The following is a 15,937-nucleotide window of genomic DNA, read 5'->3' as shown; positions in this document are numbered from 1 at the left end:
AGCACTCCATCACACGTAGTTCATTAAGCACTCCATCACACGTAGTTCATTAAGCGCTCCATCACACGTAGTTCATTAAGCACTCCATCACACGTAGTTCATTAAGCACTCCATCACACGTAGTTCACCAAGCGCTCCATCACACATAGTTCATTAAGCACTCCATCACACATAGTTCATTAAGCGCTCCATCACACATAGTTCATTAAGCACTCCATCACACATAGTTCATTAAGCACTCCATCACACATAGTTCATTAAGCACTCCATCACACATAGTTCATTAAGCACTCCATCACACGTAGTTCATTAAGCACTCCATCACACATAGTTCATTAAGCACTCCATCACACATAATTCACCAAGCACTCCATCACACGTAGTTCATTAAGCACTCCATCACACATAGTTCATTAAGCACTCCATCACACATAGTTCATTAAGCGCTCCATCACACATAGTTCATTAAGCACTCCATCACACATAGTTCATTAAGCACTCCATCACACATAGTTCATTAAGCACTCCATCACACGTAGTTCATTAAGCACTCCATCACACATAGTTCATTAAGCACTCCATCACACATAATTCACCAAGCACTCCATCACACGTAGTTCATTAAGCACTCCATCACACATAGTTCATTAAGCACTCCATCACACGTAGTTCACTAAGCGCTCCATCACACATAGTTCATTAAGCGCTCCATCACACGTAGTTCACCAAGCGGCATGACTATTTTTTGGTGCTGCTTGACTCCTTAAGTTCAAGTATGTTGTAAAACCCTTGACTCCTTAAGTTCAAGTATGTTGCAAAATGCAGTCCCTGCTGACCAACTGGCTATAAATAACAATAAAGAAATGACAAATAGAAAAGAGGAATGGCACGGCGTTTGATGACACTTACGAAACTCTGCAGACGTCATTTTTCAACTTGCCATCCCTAGTCCACATTTTGACAAAGCCATCCCAGCCTGCCGTGAGGAGAGAAATTTTGGTAGAAACGCAAGAGCTCACTCTACGGATGTGCTTGTCCAGGAGAGCACGACTACAAAAGCGGTTCATAAGCTGTGTTGTTGCATATGAGATAGTTTATAATTTAAGCATTAGGTGTGAACTATATAGCAGGAATATATTAACAATTGTTATTAATCAGAAACACAGAGGTATATAATAGATGTATGAAACTGCTATTACACGAGAGATGTCTAGTTCGGGGCAACAGCCTTACCAGCACTTGAGGAAAGCCCGGTAATAGACTTAACAATTTGCCCTTTTCAAATAGGAAATTCTTCACCCCAATCCAAAACGCAGAGAATGTGAATCAAGTCTTTGATAAAGACCGATGACATATATAGAAGGAGATATCAGCAGAAGAAATCCCAGTTTAAATGAATGAGAACATACTTAAAAGATGAGAAAGACCGTAAAATATATTTCATGAGAGAGTGAGAGAATTAGACGATGTCTACCTACCGGTGTCCAGTGGTAATGTCCCACAAGCTAGCTGTTTTGTCATGTGAAGCAGACATTAGCAGCTTCTCTCCAAAAAACCGCAAGTCACTTATTAGATTGGCATGTCCGACTAAAGTCATCTTCTCCTGTTAAAGGTATCATATACATGTACTCCATGTAAGATACCATATACTCCACGTAAGATACCATATAATTCATGTAAGATATTGCGAACTGCCCACTAAACATCATTATATTCATATATAGTAATCGATACTAGTCAGGAATTCACACATGACATCTGTTCATAGAAACATCCATAAAACTACCAACAACAGTAAAGAGAAGCCACTTAGATACACGAGCTAGTATGATATTCACCCACATACCTCACAACTCGCCATGGAATAAATATGCACTCTGCAGTCATCTCCACCCAATGCTAGAAGGTTTCCATCTGGAGAAATAGCGCTGCACCTGATCACTGTACCAGGTTTAATGGTGGCCACACACTGCACAGCCGCATCTGGTTTGGTGACCCAGTCTATGTAATCTATATCTCCATTCAGTAGTATCTTTCTTGCGGACTGACAGATGGCGCTTTGCTCAGGCTCATTGAGGGCGAGTTGGATCAGGCATTTGGGCTCGCTGCGTTATGATTAAAATAAATACCATCAGCGACATGTCCTTTAAATATGCACAAATTGTAAACAACTCACAATGAACTGTCAGTAGTAACGATGACAACCAGAAGACATCACCCCTGATCTAATTGAAAAACAAAGCACGTATACAGTTTTACGCAAGACCAACACTTCAAAAGACTATCATGAGCATGCGCAACAGATTCATGATAGAGATGTGAAAGAAGACACACCTGAGCAGGTGGGAGGTGTTTCTGTATATAAATTGAGCGAACTCGCCGAGTTCTGCCACGGCAGCAGCCCATTTTCGATTAGCCACAGAGCCAGCCTTAGCTGAGAGGCCAGCGCTATAGTCCGTGTTGAGGCTTGTCACAAGTCCAAAGCAACACTTCCGGTGCAGGAAGTCTAATGATTTCAGCAATTCTACAGTCTTTGTGAACTGGTAGCCACGCTTCTGTAGGACAAAAAACGCACTGGCGTGTTGGATATAACCATATCAATACTATTTGTAAGTTACTTGCTCCAGCTGGGCATCATCCTCTAACGATCTATTACTTTATACATTAAGTTTATATTTCAAGTTTTATTTTGCGGAAGGACTACAAGAGCCATTGCTGAGCTGGCTCACTACATGAGCCATTGCTGAGCTGGCTCACTACATGAGCCATTGCTGAGCTGGCTCACTACATAATGTCTAAACTGTGATTTTTTGAGGGCTGTCAGATTCCTATTGGTAGGAGGTATGTCATCAGGTACATGTCAGGCATTCTGATTCAAATCTCATATCCCACACAATTCAAGGAGAAACACTGTAAATTAGGCTCTGTTGAAGTACATACTGGTACATGATAACTGAGCCAGGTCTGTTGCAGGTCTGTTGACAGTAAATGAGCCTGCGTGATCATTAATTAGTAAGAGTCATAGCCCAAGATCTTAATAAATATGTTCTTGTTTTTAGGCTACCTAACTGAACGCTTAATGGATAGCAAACAAATGCGGATTATGCGAGTCATGGAAACATAGTGTTTCCAGTGTTTAAATTTAGTGCTAAATTTAGTGCCAAAATTTAGTGCTAAAATTTTATATCGGATTCATTACCGCGTTTTCCAAAATTTAATTACCATCAACTCTAGAAGAGAAGATAACTCCAGGTTAATGGATATGCATAGGATTAAACAATTTTTTATCATGTACTCCATTACTTGATAGATATTTTTTTGGTATTATATCACATCTAGCTGCCTATATATAGTCCACGGAGGGCATTTTACCGAGCCCTAGCAGATGGCTAAGAAGACTGGTCCACAAAATATACCTGTATGACTATTATAGGAGCAAATTAAAATGCATTTTATAAGTGCAATGTTTAAGGCCTTACACAAGCCTTGTTTAAGGACCAGAAATAGTAACCTACCAGATGGAAGATGACATCCTTGTAGTACTGAATACTAGAGGGCTGGGCCTGCAACTCATGCATGGCATACAGGTAATAGCCTGAGATCACAGTATGGCATAGCTGCTCTACCTCCCCAGTCTTTATGTATCTTTTCCTTATTGTCTCTCGCATGGGTTGAGAGGTAAGTCTTAGCACACTGCAAGCCACCAACAATAACATACAATTGCTACTGGCCAAAGGATAGCAATAATTAGCTGGGTACCCTGAAGTTAGGCTTTAATCAGATGAAATCAACCAAACACCTCCTAAATCTTGGGCTATTATATATTAATGTTTATTGCAGGGCTTCCCGATTAGGGGTTCTCGCACCCACAAGGGGCGTGAGCTGTTGCAGGGAGCAAGAATCAATAGTCAGGACTGTTTATCCAACTTTCTCTCTCAAAAAGAAGATTTGAAATTCTTGTTCAATTTGCAACAACTTGTATCAGTGAATCTGGGTTTTCATATTTTTTATATATCAAAAATAAATATATATTATAACACCATCAATCCTGAAAATCATCTGCTCATTTCCCTCACCCACGATAAACCATATTTTAATCAGATAATAGAAAAATAGAAAAGAAAAGGCAGGAAAAAAGTCTGAGATCATTAAGTTGTTTTTTAACACGTTGCTTCTGTGTGAAAACTTTAGACTATTCGTAAATGACCTTCCAATAACATATTGTTTTGATATATTCAGAATATGTCTGTTTTTCATTATGTTGTGAGCCCTTATTTGTTACATTCTAAACGAGGTGGTGAGAGAGTTGTGTGATCTCGTCAGTTGTGGTGGTTCAGCAATGAAAAGGAATAGGGAAGTGCTGGTCATCCTAAAGCATGTATTTACCCTGTATTAGCGCATGGGGTGTTACGACTGATTTATCTCTTGAATGAGCATTAAATATTTCAGTAATGCTCAAGGTAAAACCATCTGGTATAATAGTGTTAATGGATGGACATACACCTTTAAAGACTCAACTAACCTGTTGCTCTCATAGTTGGCAAGAAAGAAACTAATCCGATGAAGCAGTTGAGTGAAGGTCAAGGTCGCAATCAAGTCTTCCGCGGAAAAGTTTTCATAGAGAGTCCCAACTTGTTCGAGAGAAGATCCTCCCTTCACCCTCAGGTATACGTAAAGTAAAAGCTTCATGTCATTGATAGTGACACCTGCAGAGAAATAATAGGTTGGCACTCGCATGACCAGTCACACGGCTTACAGGAGAAAACATAGCTAGATTTTATGTTTCTACAGAAAAATCTCTCATTTCCTATTCGCTCATTTCTCATTACAGCATCCACTAGCTTTCAATGTAATCCATATCTGATGAATATTACAGCGAATCTCTACAATATATTTCCTGTATCAGCTATGAGCCTGTCAGCAATTAACTGGTACCTGCAGGAAGGCAGTAGAGGGTTACCAAGAGCTTTGATACGGTGGAATCGCCAAAGTCTACTTCAAGATTGCTGATAATGTAGTCCAAGAGCTTAGACAGCGTGTGTGGCAACTTTTTAATCTTTTCTGTTACCTGTAGGGAGCCAGATCACCAGTGGTGAGAAACAGAAAATGGTGAGATGATCTCAAAAAGGGCACAAAGAAAAAATGACTACTTATGGTATTCGAGGAACAAGGTGAGCATGAGGAAGGAATCTATGATGTCTACGTGATTACTTTACTAAGAACTCCAAACTTCAATAATAGTCACGTCTATTCGTCTGTCTGAAACCACGCAAGAAAATGTTAAAAAAGATTGCACTGCACAGGAAATGAATCCGAATATTTGTTTTCCCAGCTAAGAATGCTACCATCCCCGCCACTCGACCGTCTTTCCACAGCAAAGAATAATTGTGTACATATTTATTACACATGATGATCTCCGACAGCGCACGGAATGACCAGGATGTCTAATTATTGCTGGTTATCACATGAGCAGCCGATACTCCGATCAACAATAACGAGGCTGGAATTGTCTGACCACCTTAAAGTCCGTTATTAGCTAGACTCTCTACTCTTCTATGCTAGACCTAAAAAGCTAATGAACTTAAGATACGAGTGAATTGTATGGGAGAGGTGGACTAAAAATAAACATCACCATTTCCACCTGATATTATTATACTGCAAGCTACTTACACACGTAGCACACATCCAACTTTGTTATTGTACATCTGTCTGTTAGTCCGCGTATTCACTGCATTTACATATTTTGGCCCGATATCGTTCAAACTTCATGTACTTCATACATACATAAACTTCCATACTTGATGCTTTTCACCAGCTCGCCAAAAATATTGGTTTCAAAACTGTGTCTAATGTCTGAAAACTGACCTTTCAAACAACCATCTGATTAGAAACTGAAGAATGCGCCTTCACATACACTAAAAACGGTTGCCCTCAATAAACACGTTGCAGTGTGGCAATTCGCTTTGAAAATCTACCCGCGTGCTGCGAGCTATCCGATTGAAACTGAAAGAAAACACAGGCTACACCAGGCTCAATGCCAGTATAAATATCAAGCATCTGAGGTGTGTCATACCTCCTCAAAGACTCCATGGAACCTGAGCTGTTCACAAGCCAGCATCAGGTAAAGTGGATTATTAGCACTCCTCTTGCCTGTCAGCAGCTTCATCTATAACATACCGGCGCAGGTAAAACTAGACTCATATATTACATATCGGCGCAAGTAAAACTAGACTCATCTATTACATACCGGCGCAGGTAAAACTAGACTCATCTATAACATACCGGCGCAGGTAGAACTAGACACGCGTGATTCATAAGGCTAAGTGATACAGCAGGCACTGCTAGAATGTTAAGTGTAGAAATAGTAAGATGTGGTAAAACTACTAATGTAGGTATGACAACAGGCGCAGAGAGTAAAGCAGGTGCTAGAGAGAGTAGAAATAAGTCGATGAAGACAGGTCTCCATAGTGTACAAGTTCTGTTAATATCTAGACACCTCCGTTCGAAAACCAATTAATACAATATAGCCAGAGTCATCTATTGATGATATATTTGTTAATTAGTAGAGCGTTAAACAGTTTATGCCTGCTGGAATCTGCTAGAGTATCAGTGCATTGACTTGTGTCATCAGCTGCTATGCTACTCAGGTACATACCAGACCAGACTTTAAGCTCAACTCTAGGAATGAAAAACGAACTTTGTGATTAAACAGCTCACTCCTCGACAACTAAACCAGTTACGGTTAACTAAACCAGTTAATGTTAACTACATCAGTTAATGTTAGTTAAATCAGTTAATGTTAGTTAAATCAGTTAATGTTAACTAAATCAGTTAATGTTAACTAAATCAGTTAATGTTAACTAAACCAAAGGTTGAAATGAAGATGGGCGTGAGGGTGGACATGAGGGTGGACATGAGGGTGGACATGAGGGTGGACATGAGGGTGGACATGAGAGTGGACATGAGGGCGGACATGAAGGCGAACATGAAGGCGAACATGAGGGTAGACATGAGAGTGGACATGAGGGCGGACATGAAGGCGAACATGAAGGCGAACATGAGGGTAGACATGAGGGCGGACATGAGGGCGGACATGAGGGCGGACATGAGGGCGTATATGGCACACCTGGTTGTTGAAGGGTGACTCATCAAGAGCTTTTCTATGCTTGGCCAGACTTTCCTTGACAAGCTCCGATTTATCCAAAACATCCAGGGCTCTTAGCTCTGTTTGAATGACTCCTCTCTTGCAATAAAGACATCTGTGGGGTGTTGAGCTGCTTGTACAAGTCAGCAAAAACACCACTTTCTGTTGCAAAAAGAAGCACATGTGTGATAGCCTTATGATGCATTATGTGGATGGTTTATATAGAGAAACGGAGCTGTCGGCCTTGACAGCTACTTCATGGCAAGTAGCTGTCACCCTCAACGGACAAGTCTTGACAACATCTAGCAGCAGTGAATAAACGATGAACTTGCAGGTATCACCAACCTGCGAGGAGCTATTGACTAGCTCTAATTAGTGCCTTTGTTTGAGTTTGTCAGATAGCAGCTGTCACACAGCATTTCTTAGCATCACAAAAATTGTTTGGTTTGGCCCACTTCTGCTAATTGTAGTAATTTAAATGACAGTTCTTTTAAATCAAATGTGTGTAGTGGCCGGTCAGCTATTGCTACAGCACAATATGTGTAGTGTGTAGTGGCAGGCCAGCTATTGTTACGGCACAATATGTGTAGTGTGTAGTGGCAGGCCAGCTATTGCTACGGCACAATATGTGTAGTGTGTAGTGGCAGGTCAGCTATTGCTATGGCACAATATGTGTAGTGTGTAGTGGCAGGTCAGCTATTGCTACAGCAAAATATGTGTAGTGTGTAGTGGCAGGTCAGCTATTGCTATGGCACAATATGTGTAGTGTGTAGTGGCAGGTCAGCTATTGCTACAGCAAAATATGTGTAGTGTGTAGTGGCAGGTCAGCTATTGCTACGGCACAATATGTGTAGAGTGTAGTGGCAGGTCAGCTATTGCTACGGCACATAAGCGTAGTGTGTAGTGGCAGGTCAGCTATTGCTACGGCACAATATGTGTAGTGTGTAGTGGCAGGTCAGCTATTGCTACGGCACATAAGCGTAGTGTGTAGTGGCAGGTCAGCTATTGCTACGGCACAATATGTGTAGCATGTAGTGGCAGGCCAGCTATTGTTACGGCACAATATGTGTAGTGCGTAGTGGCAGGCCAGCTATTGTTACGGCACAATATGTGTAGTGCGTTGTGGCAGGTCAGCTACTGCTACGGCACAATATGTGTAGTGCGTAGTGGCAGGTCAGCTACTGCTACGGCACAATATGTGTAGTGTGTAGTGGCAGGTTAGCTATTGCTACAGCAAAATATGTGTAGTGTGTAGTGGCAGGTCAGCTATTGGTACGGCACAATATGTGTAGTGTGTAGTGGCAGGTCAGCTATTGCTATGGCACAATATGTGTAGTGTGTAGTGGCAGGTCAGCTATTGGTATGGCACAATATGTGTAGTGCGTAGTGGCAGGTCAGCTATTGCTACGACACAATATGTGTAGTGTGTAGTGGCAGGTCAGCTATTGCTATGGCACAATATGTGTAGTGTGTAGTGGCAGGTCAGCTATTGTTATGGCACAATACATTTCTGACTCATGAGCTGTAAAATGCAGAACACGCTAAGGTTACGAAAAACCCAGCGAAACTGGGAGAGCGAACCTTAGGAAGGGTTTCCGGTAGCCAGTTGAGAGACTGGGAGTTATTCTCCTGGCTAAGGTGGTCAAGGCCATCTATCATGATGATAAGGGTTTCCTCCGTGATGTCACTTATTGCGGAGAGAAGGCTAGAGATAGCCTCTACAAGCTCACTGTAAACACCAAACAAGCTTAAGCTGATCTAGCGGATACATTCAACACACCCGCTATTCACAGATCTAAGGTTAGACATTCCTGCAATCAATAGTATCGAGGTAACACCTACTAGTAATCATAAAGCGTGTCATGCGGCATTTGGTAGAGAGAGCACAACTCCTGGTACAATCGGCGTAGGATTACAATCATGTTATCATAGCCTGTGCACACTGTGTGTCTGAACACTTTGGTGCTGGCCTCCGTCATTTCATGAGACAGACGTGACTGTCAGGACAACATAATCATTAATAAGCATACAAACAGCCATCTTTGTTACACTGATAATATTTTTAGTTGTTCACTACTAGTTAGTGATTTCTCTATGTAATTCAACTGATGATAAACTATGCATCAGCACTCTATGAGTGAGGATATGGGCAGATATTCAGGCTTAATTTGCATGCTTATATGATAAAATGATCCAATTACACAAAATGAAAATTTATTTTGAGAGCTCATCCAAATTTTCAGTAAAACGACAGAAAGGAACTAAAGAATTTCCATCATTTGATCATTACTAGAGCTCATTGAGCGCTATACCCAAAAAGCATCATTACTAGAGCTCATTGAGTGCTATACCCAGAAAGCATAATTACTAGAGCTCATTGAGTGCTATACCCAAAAAGCATCATTACTAGAGCTGATTGAGTGCTATACCCAGAAAGCATCATTACTAGAGCTCATTGAGTGCTATACCCAGAAAGCATCATTACTAGAGCTGATTGAGTGCTATACCCAGAAAGCATCATTATTAGAGCTTATTGAGTGCTATACCCAGAAAGCCTCATTACTAGAGCTCATTGAGCGCTATACCCAGAAAGCAGTTTTTCCAATGCCCATCTCTCCGTGAATAAGGCAGATTCCTTTGTCAAAAGAGCCAAACTCTCGGTAAAAGTCTCTGACAGCTGACTGGCGACCTTTGAACTTTGCTGAGCTCTCCTCGATCAGCCCATCTTGCCATTCCTTTATGTTCTCCAGTTCATCCCCATACACCTCCTGTATACCACAGACATCCACATTTACACCCTTGCATCATCAACATCACTTATTATCAGGTGCACACTTTAATTACATCATTGAAGTACAATAAGTACCGATAACTATCATAGATAGAAACTGTCTAGGAAACAATTTCTATTAAATGACTAAGACAATCGATTAAAATGTTGGACTCTGGAAGTATATCATGAGCGGTAGATATTTACACCTGATAATTGTACTCCTTGTTGAATAGAGCGGTAAGTGTAGATAGACCTTGACTTACCTCTAATGGATAGTCAGCAGTTATCCTCTCCTTTATCATTTTTACAGCTCTCAGAGCAAACATCTCCAAATCGCCTGCCATTGGCTTGTTGTCAATAACTCCTGCCCAGCTAGCAGGATAACTAAAAAGACATGACATTTTTTGCAGAAAACTGCACAGCCACCATGTGCTATGGAATGCTAGTACTACTAGCTACTAGCCTAGTAGCTAAAGGAGATGATCTATAACTGCGTGTTTATTTACGGTTGTGGATAGCTAGCTATATTTGCAAACAGCTACATATCTGTAATGGTTGGGAGCTATTTATGAAATACAGAAAGATGTATTAATATTGTGAAACATGAAACAATATGAACAGCTACCCACAAAGTAATAGTGGTAATGAATAACTATTAATAGCTATAAATAAATATTGATGGCTATAAATAACTATTGATGGCTATAAATAACTATTGATGGCTATAAATAACTATTGATGGCTATAAATAACTATTGATGGCTATAAACAACCATTGATGGCTATCAATAACTATGGATGGCTATATATAACCATTGATTGCTATAAATAACCATGGATAGCTATAAATAACTAATGACGGCTATAAATAACCATTGACGGCTATAAATACCCATTGACAGCTATGAATAAGCATTCATGGCTATAAATAAATATTGAGGGCTATGAATAACCATTGACGGCTATAAATAACCATTGATGGCTATGAATAACTATTGACAGCTATAAATAACCATTGACGACTATAAATAACCATTGATGGCTATGAATAACTATTGACGGCTATAAATAAAAATTGACGACTATAAATAACCATTGACGGCTATAAATAACTATTGATGGCTATAAATAACTATTGATGGGTATCAACATTTACGGATGAGTTGGCTATATATAACTAAGGATCGCTATGAATAGCTACAATGACTATAGATAACTACGGATGACTATAAATACTACTTATGTCTAGTATTAAATTGGGAGGTAATAAACAGTTAGAAGTACAGACTTTGTTACTAATAATGAATATTGGGAGTGATACATTAAGAAAAAATGCAAAAAACAAATAAAAGTAGCTTTACTGGTACACAAATATCTGACACTGAAGCAAAAATCTTTTTTCCAAGCAAGTCTGAGGAATCAAACTCTGTCATAATCTTTGCTATAATAAGGACAGTGGTCCCCCGTATGTTCAAAGCCACACAAAAGCTGCATTCACACCAGCCGACTCCAGGCCGATTTTCTAGCTGATTTTGCCACTGATCGAGAATCGTATCGTGTGAACAGAGCAAATGAGTCTGAGACCGAATTTGTCCAGAGAGAAATTTTATTGGGCAGTGCCTGATCGATGGCTGATTCTAGGCCGATCTTTAATTTGAGTAGACAATAAAATCACTTTTTCAAAGAGTCAATCATTTGTCATTTAAAGTAAACACCATATTTGCCTTCACATTCATGCATGTTTTTGTCATAGCTTCGCTCTCGAGTGATAATTCTGTTGATAGTACCACTGAATTGTGCTATCAACAGAACTATTGCTAAGGTTCAATCTTTATAGCAACGGCATGATAATTGAAGCAACTGCTTCAATTAATATGCTGTTGCTATAATAGTTGAAGCATATTATGTTAGCCCTCTCTATAGTTATCTATTATTAATGATGAGCTGGGCAGTGCAAAATAATCAGTAAACCTGCTAAAACGTCCACGAGAAACATCGTAGGAAACAGTCAACAAAATTCAAAGCAAGACTTGCTAAAAATATATCAGTTAAAGTGATCTGACTCGGTAAATAAAAGCGAATCGGCAAAATTGCTCAATCTCAGTCCAAACTTGACCTGGTGTGAATGAAGAAAATCTGGCCAATAGGCCAAAATCTGGCCAAATTGGCCACAAAAACTAGGTTTGTCAATCGGCTGGTGTAAACGCAGCTTGAGAGTTAAGAAAAAATTTCCACGCGTTGGCATTGAACTCAGATAATCCAGTTACTAGTCCTGCGAGCTAGCCACTACACCACTCAGCCACCTCATGCATAAATTACACATATAATGATTGCTCATTACAATTTATCACAGTGCATGGGACAGAAAAGCATACTAGTGCATGTATATATAATACAAAAAGCAATGAGCAAATAGCGCTTGCCAGTCTGATGTTAAAAATCCTTAGCACATGGACTGAATAAGTTGAGTACTTGTAACCAAATAGGAAACATATACTCACCCGTCAAACACCTCTGATACATTCCGGCTGCCTGCTTTCTGAAATAATAAGTAAGAAAGTTGAAATATAGATCATGTGAAAAAATAAACTTGCGCATGACCCAGTGAGTAGATGACATACTGATAAGGAGATATCAGACATACCCCTCTTTTGAGTATCATATCCTTCAGGTTGTTTAGCACGGGGACATGATCATCAGTGTCTTTAAACAAATCTTGGTATTTCCGTGGAACAGTCCTGTGAACAAGGAGTGCTTCAACATTTGCATTCAACAGAAGATAATATTTAGTTATATTCCTTCAATGTAATACATGTACATCATTACCCACAATAACTCACTCACATATCACTCTCTCATCATATAAACTATTAACATATATCAGGTCTAGCTGTATCTCTCTCTCTTCCTCTCTCCCTCCCCTCTCTCCCTCCCTCTCCCTCCCCCTATCCCTCCCCCTCTCCCCCCCCCCCTCTCTCTCTCCCCCTCTCTCACCATATAAACTCATCTGATCGTATAAAGTAGAAGCAGTTCTGTGGAGCCTTAGTTCTCATCGCCAGTTGTATTTCCAAAGCAGTAGCTGACTGGGGTTGAGGAAGGCGTCTCATCCAATCAAACTCTTCTCCAGCAGGCAGCTCGTCCTTGCCAGGAATCCAGCCGGTTCTCTCACCCAAGATGGCTATGAAGTAGTCTGCCGCAAGGACTTCATTAATACACAGGCTGAGTGACCTGCAACAGGTGTCACACATCCATCTAGCAATCCCGCCATTGGTAGTATTTATAATATTAATACACAGGCTGAGTGACCTGCAACAAGTGTCACATATCCATATAGCAATCTAGCCATTGCTAGTATTCCTAATATTAAAACACAGGCTGAGTGACCTGCAACAAGTGTCACATATCCATCTAGCAATCCCGCCATTGGTAGTATTTATAATATTAATACACAGGCTGAGTGACCTGCAACAAGTGTCACATATCCATATAGCAATCTAGCCATTGCTAGTATTCCTAATATTAATACACAGGCTGAGTGACCTGCAACAAGTGTCACATATCCATATAGCAATCTAGCCATTACTAGTATTCCTAATCTTTCTTCTACTACTACTCCACTAACCCCACTAGCGACTAAAACTACTGTGCTCATTACGGCTCACAATAAATATGGTGGATTCAGGTCCTTAAAAAGCATTGCAAAGCTTCCTAATATAATAATGGTATGAAGCACAGTATTAGAATGAACACCCACTTAAGACCAACGGCGATAATAGAGACAAGGCTAAAACCGAAACTGCTGATGAATATGAGGTGACCAGTTAAAACTGTGATAGGTGTACACAGGTAGAAGAATGCTTTACATCAATATGACCAAAGCAATCCTAAATGTGCTAAATAAAAACCACAAGCAACCTACCCACTTTCATTCGCTGCATGCTCTGAGATACCCCACCTAAGGTCTACATCCAGAACATGGACTAGTCTCTTGCGAGCCCAAAGACGGATTTCTGGGAACACAAACCTCGTAAGCACGTCTCTTTCGCCATGCATGTCGAGGAAAGTGGAGGAGATGAAGACGCGAGCCACTCTCCACCTGGCAGCAAATATAAATTATAAAGATATGACACAGTGTGCTGCCAACTGAAGCACATGAAACGCATAACTACCTATGTGATTATTAGAGAGTAACTTATATATTAATTGTTATATAACTAACTGCTTAATTTTCACTACGGAACTCTTTCGCCTGTTCTCATGGCAATAGTTTTTGCCAAACATTTTCAGCTGACCTACACTCAGTATTTTCAGCTGACCTACACTCAGTATTTCCACTCTAACAGTTAAAGTTTTGGTTCTTGAGCTTCAATCTAAAGTTCTTTGAAATCAAAAGGAAATTCTGCACAAGAATCTATGCATTTGAAATACCATGTTAACATTTTTTTTTAGTTTTGTGAAACCTGCTGTAAAAGAACGCTATCGTTCTCGCAGTTTGACCAATATACTTGTAGAATTGATACCGATATTGATTCTGATATACAAATATAGTTACCAGATATATCTGAGACCCAATGTTGAAGCATTACCCTACGTGCAAAAATACGTTCAGGTTGCTGTTTTAAATTTTTTTTCTTTTATCATAAACCGAAAATTAAAAAATTTTAACATTGCAATTTTACACTGTGAAAAGGCTTTCCTTGCTTTGGCGAAATGATGACACAATATCTTAAATGTAAGTGACAAATTTTTTAGCGGATCTGTTAATTCTATGAGCTGTGATAAATATTGTGTATTTATCACAGCTCATAGGTACTAAGGTACTAAGGAAAGCTGTTAAACTGGCTTATTGTTAGAATGAATACCATAGGAGAGCCATTTGGATGGTTTTTGTAGTGAAGGACTGGAACTATCACGGAGCGAGTGGTATCTTCACATGAAATACAAGTTTTCTATGGAGCAAAAGTGTTCTGATAAACTCTGCGTCACATCTTAGAAGATAGCTGTTGTAACCATAGTAGCCAGAAGTAGCCTGTGTTCTAAGTCACCAGTTTATGTTCACATAAATTTATAGACAGAAAAGACAACTCTTACTTGCCCATATATCGGTTATTTTTCACCAAAAAGAACATCTTACACAAATGCTAAAATTGTGGTACCGACAGACAGCTATTTTAAGAGCCATATTATGAACAGCCATATGGTAACAAGGTGTTAGCTGACTAACTTGAGAGTTCGTGCGGGAGACAGGCAATCAGTCACAACACCGTGATGTGTGGCAGATCGGCTCTTCGCTCCGTCAGTGGGAGGCAGTGTGGAGACAAGGCCGTACTTCATGTCTATGTTCTCCACATAGGTCATTTGAGCAGAGTCTCCACGCTCGGCAACAAATCTCAAAAGCTGGTCACTGAAGCCCGCCAAGAACACATCATTCGGGTGCTTAGATACCATTTGAGACTCGACTCTGCAGAAGCAGAAAGTTATGTTCCGGCCCTGGCGTGGATTATAGTACGCAAACACACCACAACTTATACAGAAATAAAAAGCAAAACCAGTCTGTATAAATAGAAATGCACTCCTACCCGGTGACCCTGCTGGAGAGATTAATAGAGACGAACAAGACATTTGGATTTATGAGGTCTCTGTAGGCCCTGAGGAATTCCTCCATAGCAGCTCCATCAGGGTTATCATATGTGAGTCCATCGGAGAGAACAATCACATTGTCTATCTGCATAAGAAGCAAAAGTAATGTCAGTAATCCTAAATAGTGCTTTTTCTTTTCACTGATTTAGACAATGGATACTCTGGATGGCTCGATATAGCTGTTGATTAAAACTCTTACAATAATATATTGTAACATAACATAAATTAATCAAGTTCATGAAATAATATATAACATAATAATATTGATATAACAAAATACAATGTAATAAAATAAATAAAATAAAAGTTAATGCAATATAGTATAAGATATGAATACATAATATAATATACAATATTTATGATCTAATATATAATAAAAC

The 15,937-nt window shown here is 39.8% G+C and overlaps 1 protein-coding gene across 1 annotated transcript in view; it reads right to left on the bottom strand.

Moving 5' to 3' along the window:
- Nucleotides 1-15,937, bottom strand: part of LOC137407258 (telomerase protein component 1-like) — a 48,656-nt gene that overhangs the window by 14,371 nt on the left and 18,348 nt on the right. The window contains exons 16-34 of the mRNA XM_068093866.1: nt 15,497-15,642; nt 15,142-15,378; nt 13,837-14,013; nt 12,912-13,145; nt 12,562-12,655; nt 12,419-12,456; nt 10,181-10,301; nt 9,730-9,912; nt 8,987-9,141; nt 8,726-8,873; nt 7,127-7,306; nt 6,074-6,166; nt 4,936-5,068; nt 4,523-4,706; nt 3,516-3,693; nt 2,335-2,555; nt 1,847-2,105; nt 1,479-1,603; nt 910-1,050 (exon numbers count right to left, since the gene is read on the bottom strand). Coding sequence (XP_067949967.1) covers nt 910-1,050; nt 1,479-1,603; nt 1,847-2,105; nt 2,335-2,555; nt 3,516-3,693; nt 4,523-4,706; nt 4,936-5,068; nt 6,074-6,166; nt 7,127-7,306; nt 8,726-8,873; nt 8,987-9,141; nt 9,730-9,912; nt 10,181-10,301; nt 12,419-12,456; nt 12,562-12,655; nt 12,912-13,145; nt 13,837-14,013; nt 15,142-15,378; nt 15,497-15,642 — 3,047 coding nt within the window. The remainder of the gene's footprint in view (nt 1-909; nt 1,051-1,478; nt 1,604-1,846; nt 2,106-2,334; nt 2,556-3,515; nt 3,694-4,522; nt 4,707-4,935; nt 5,069-6,073; nt 6,167-7,126; nt 7,307-8,725; nt 8,874-8,986; nt 9,142-9,729; nt 9,913-10,180; nt 10,302-12,418; nt 12,457-12,561; nt 12,656-12,911; nt 13,146-13,836; nt 14,014-15,141; nt 15,379-15,496; nt 15,643-15,937) is intronic.

The sequence above is a fragment of the Watersipora subatra genome, chromosome 10, assembly GCF_963576615.1.
Source record: "Watersipora subatra chromosome 10, tzWatSuba1.1, whole genome shotgun sequence".
Taxonomy (NCBI): Eukaryota; Metazoa; Bryozoa; class Gymnolaemata; order Cheilostomatida; family Watersiporidae; genus Watersipora; species Watersipora subatra.
Note: the sequence above shows the minus strand (reverse complement) of the source record. Positions and strands in the feature narration are given on the sequence as shown.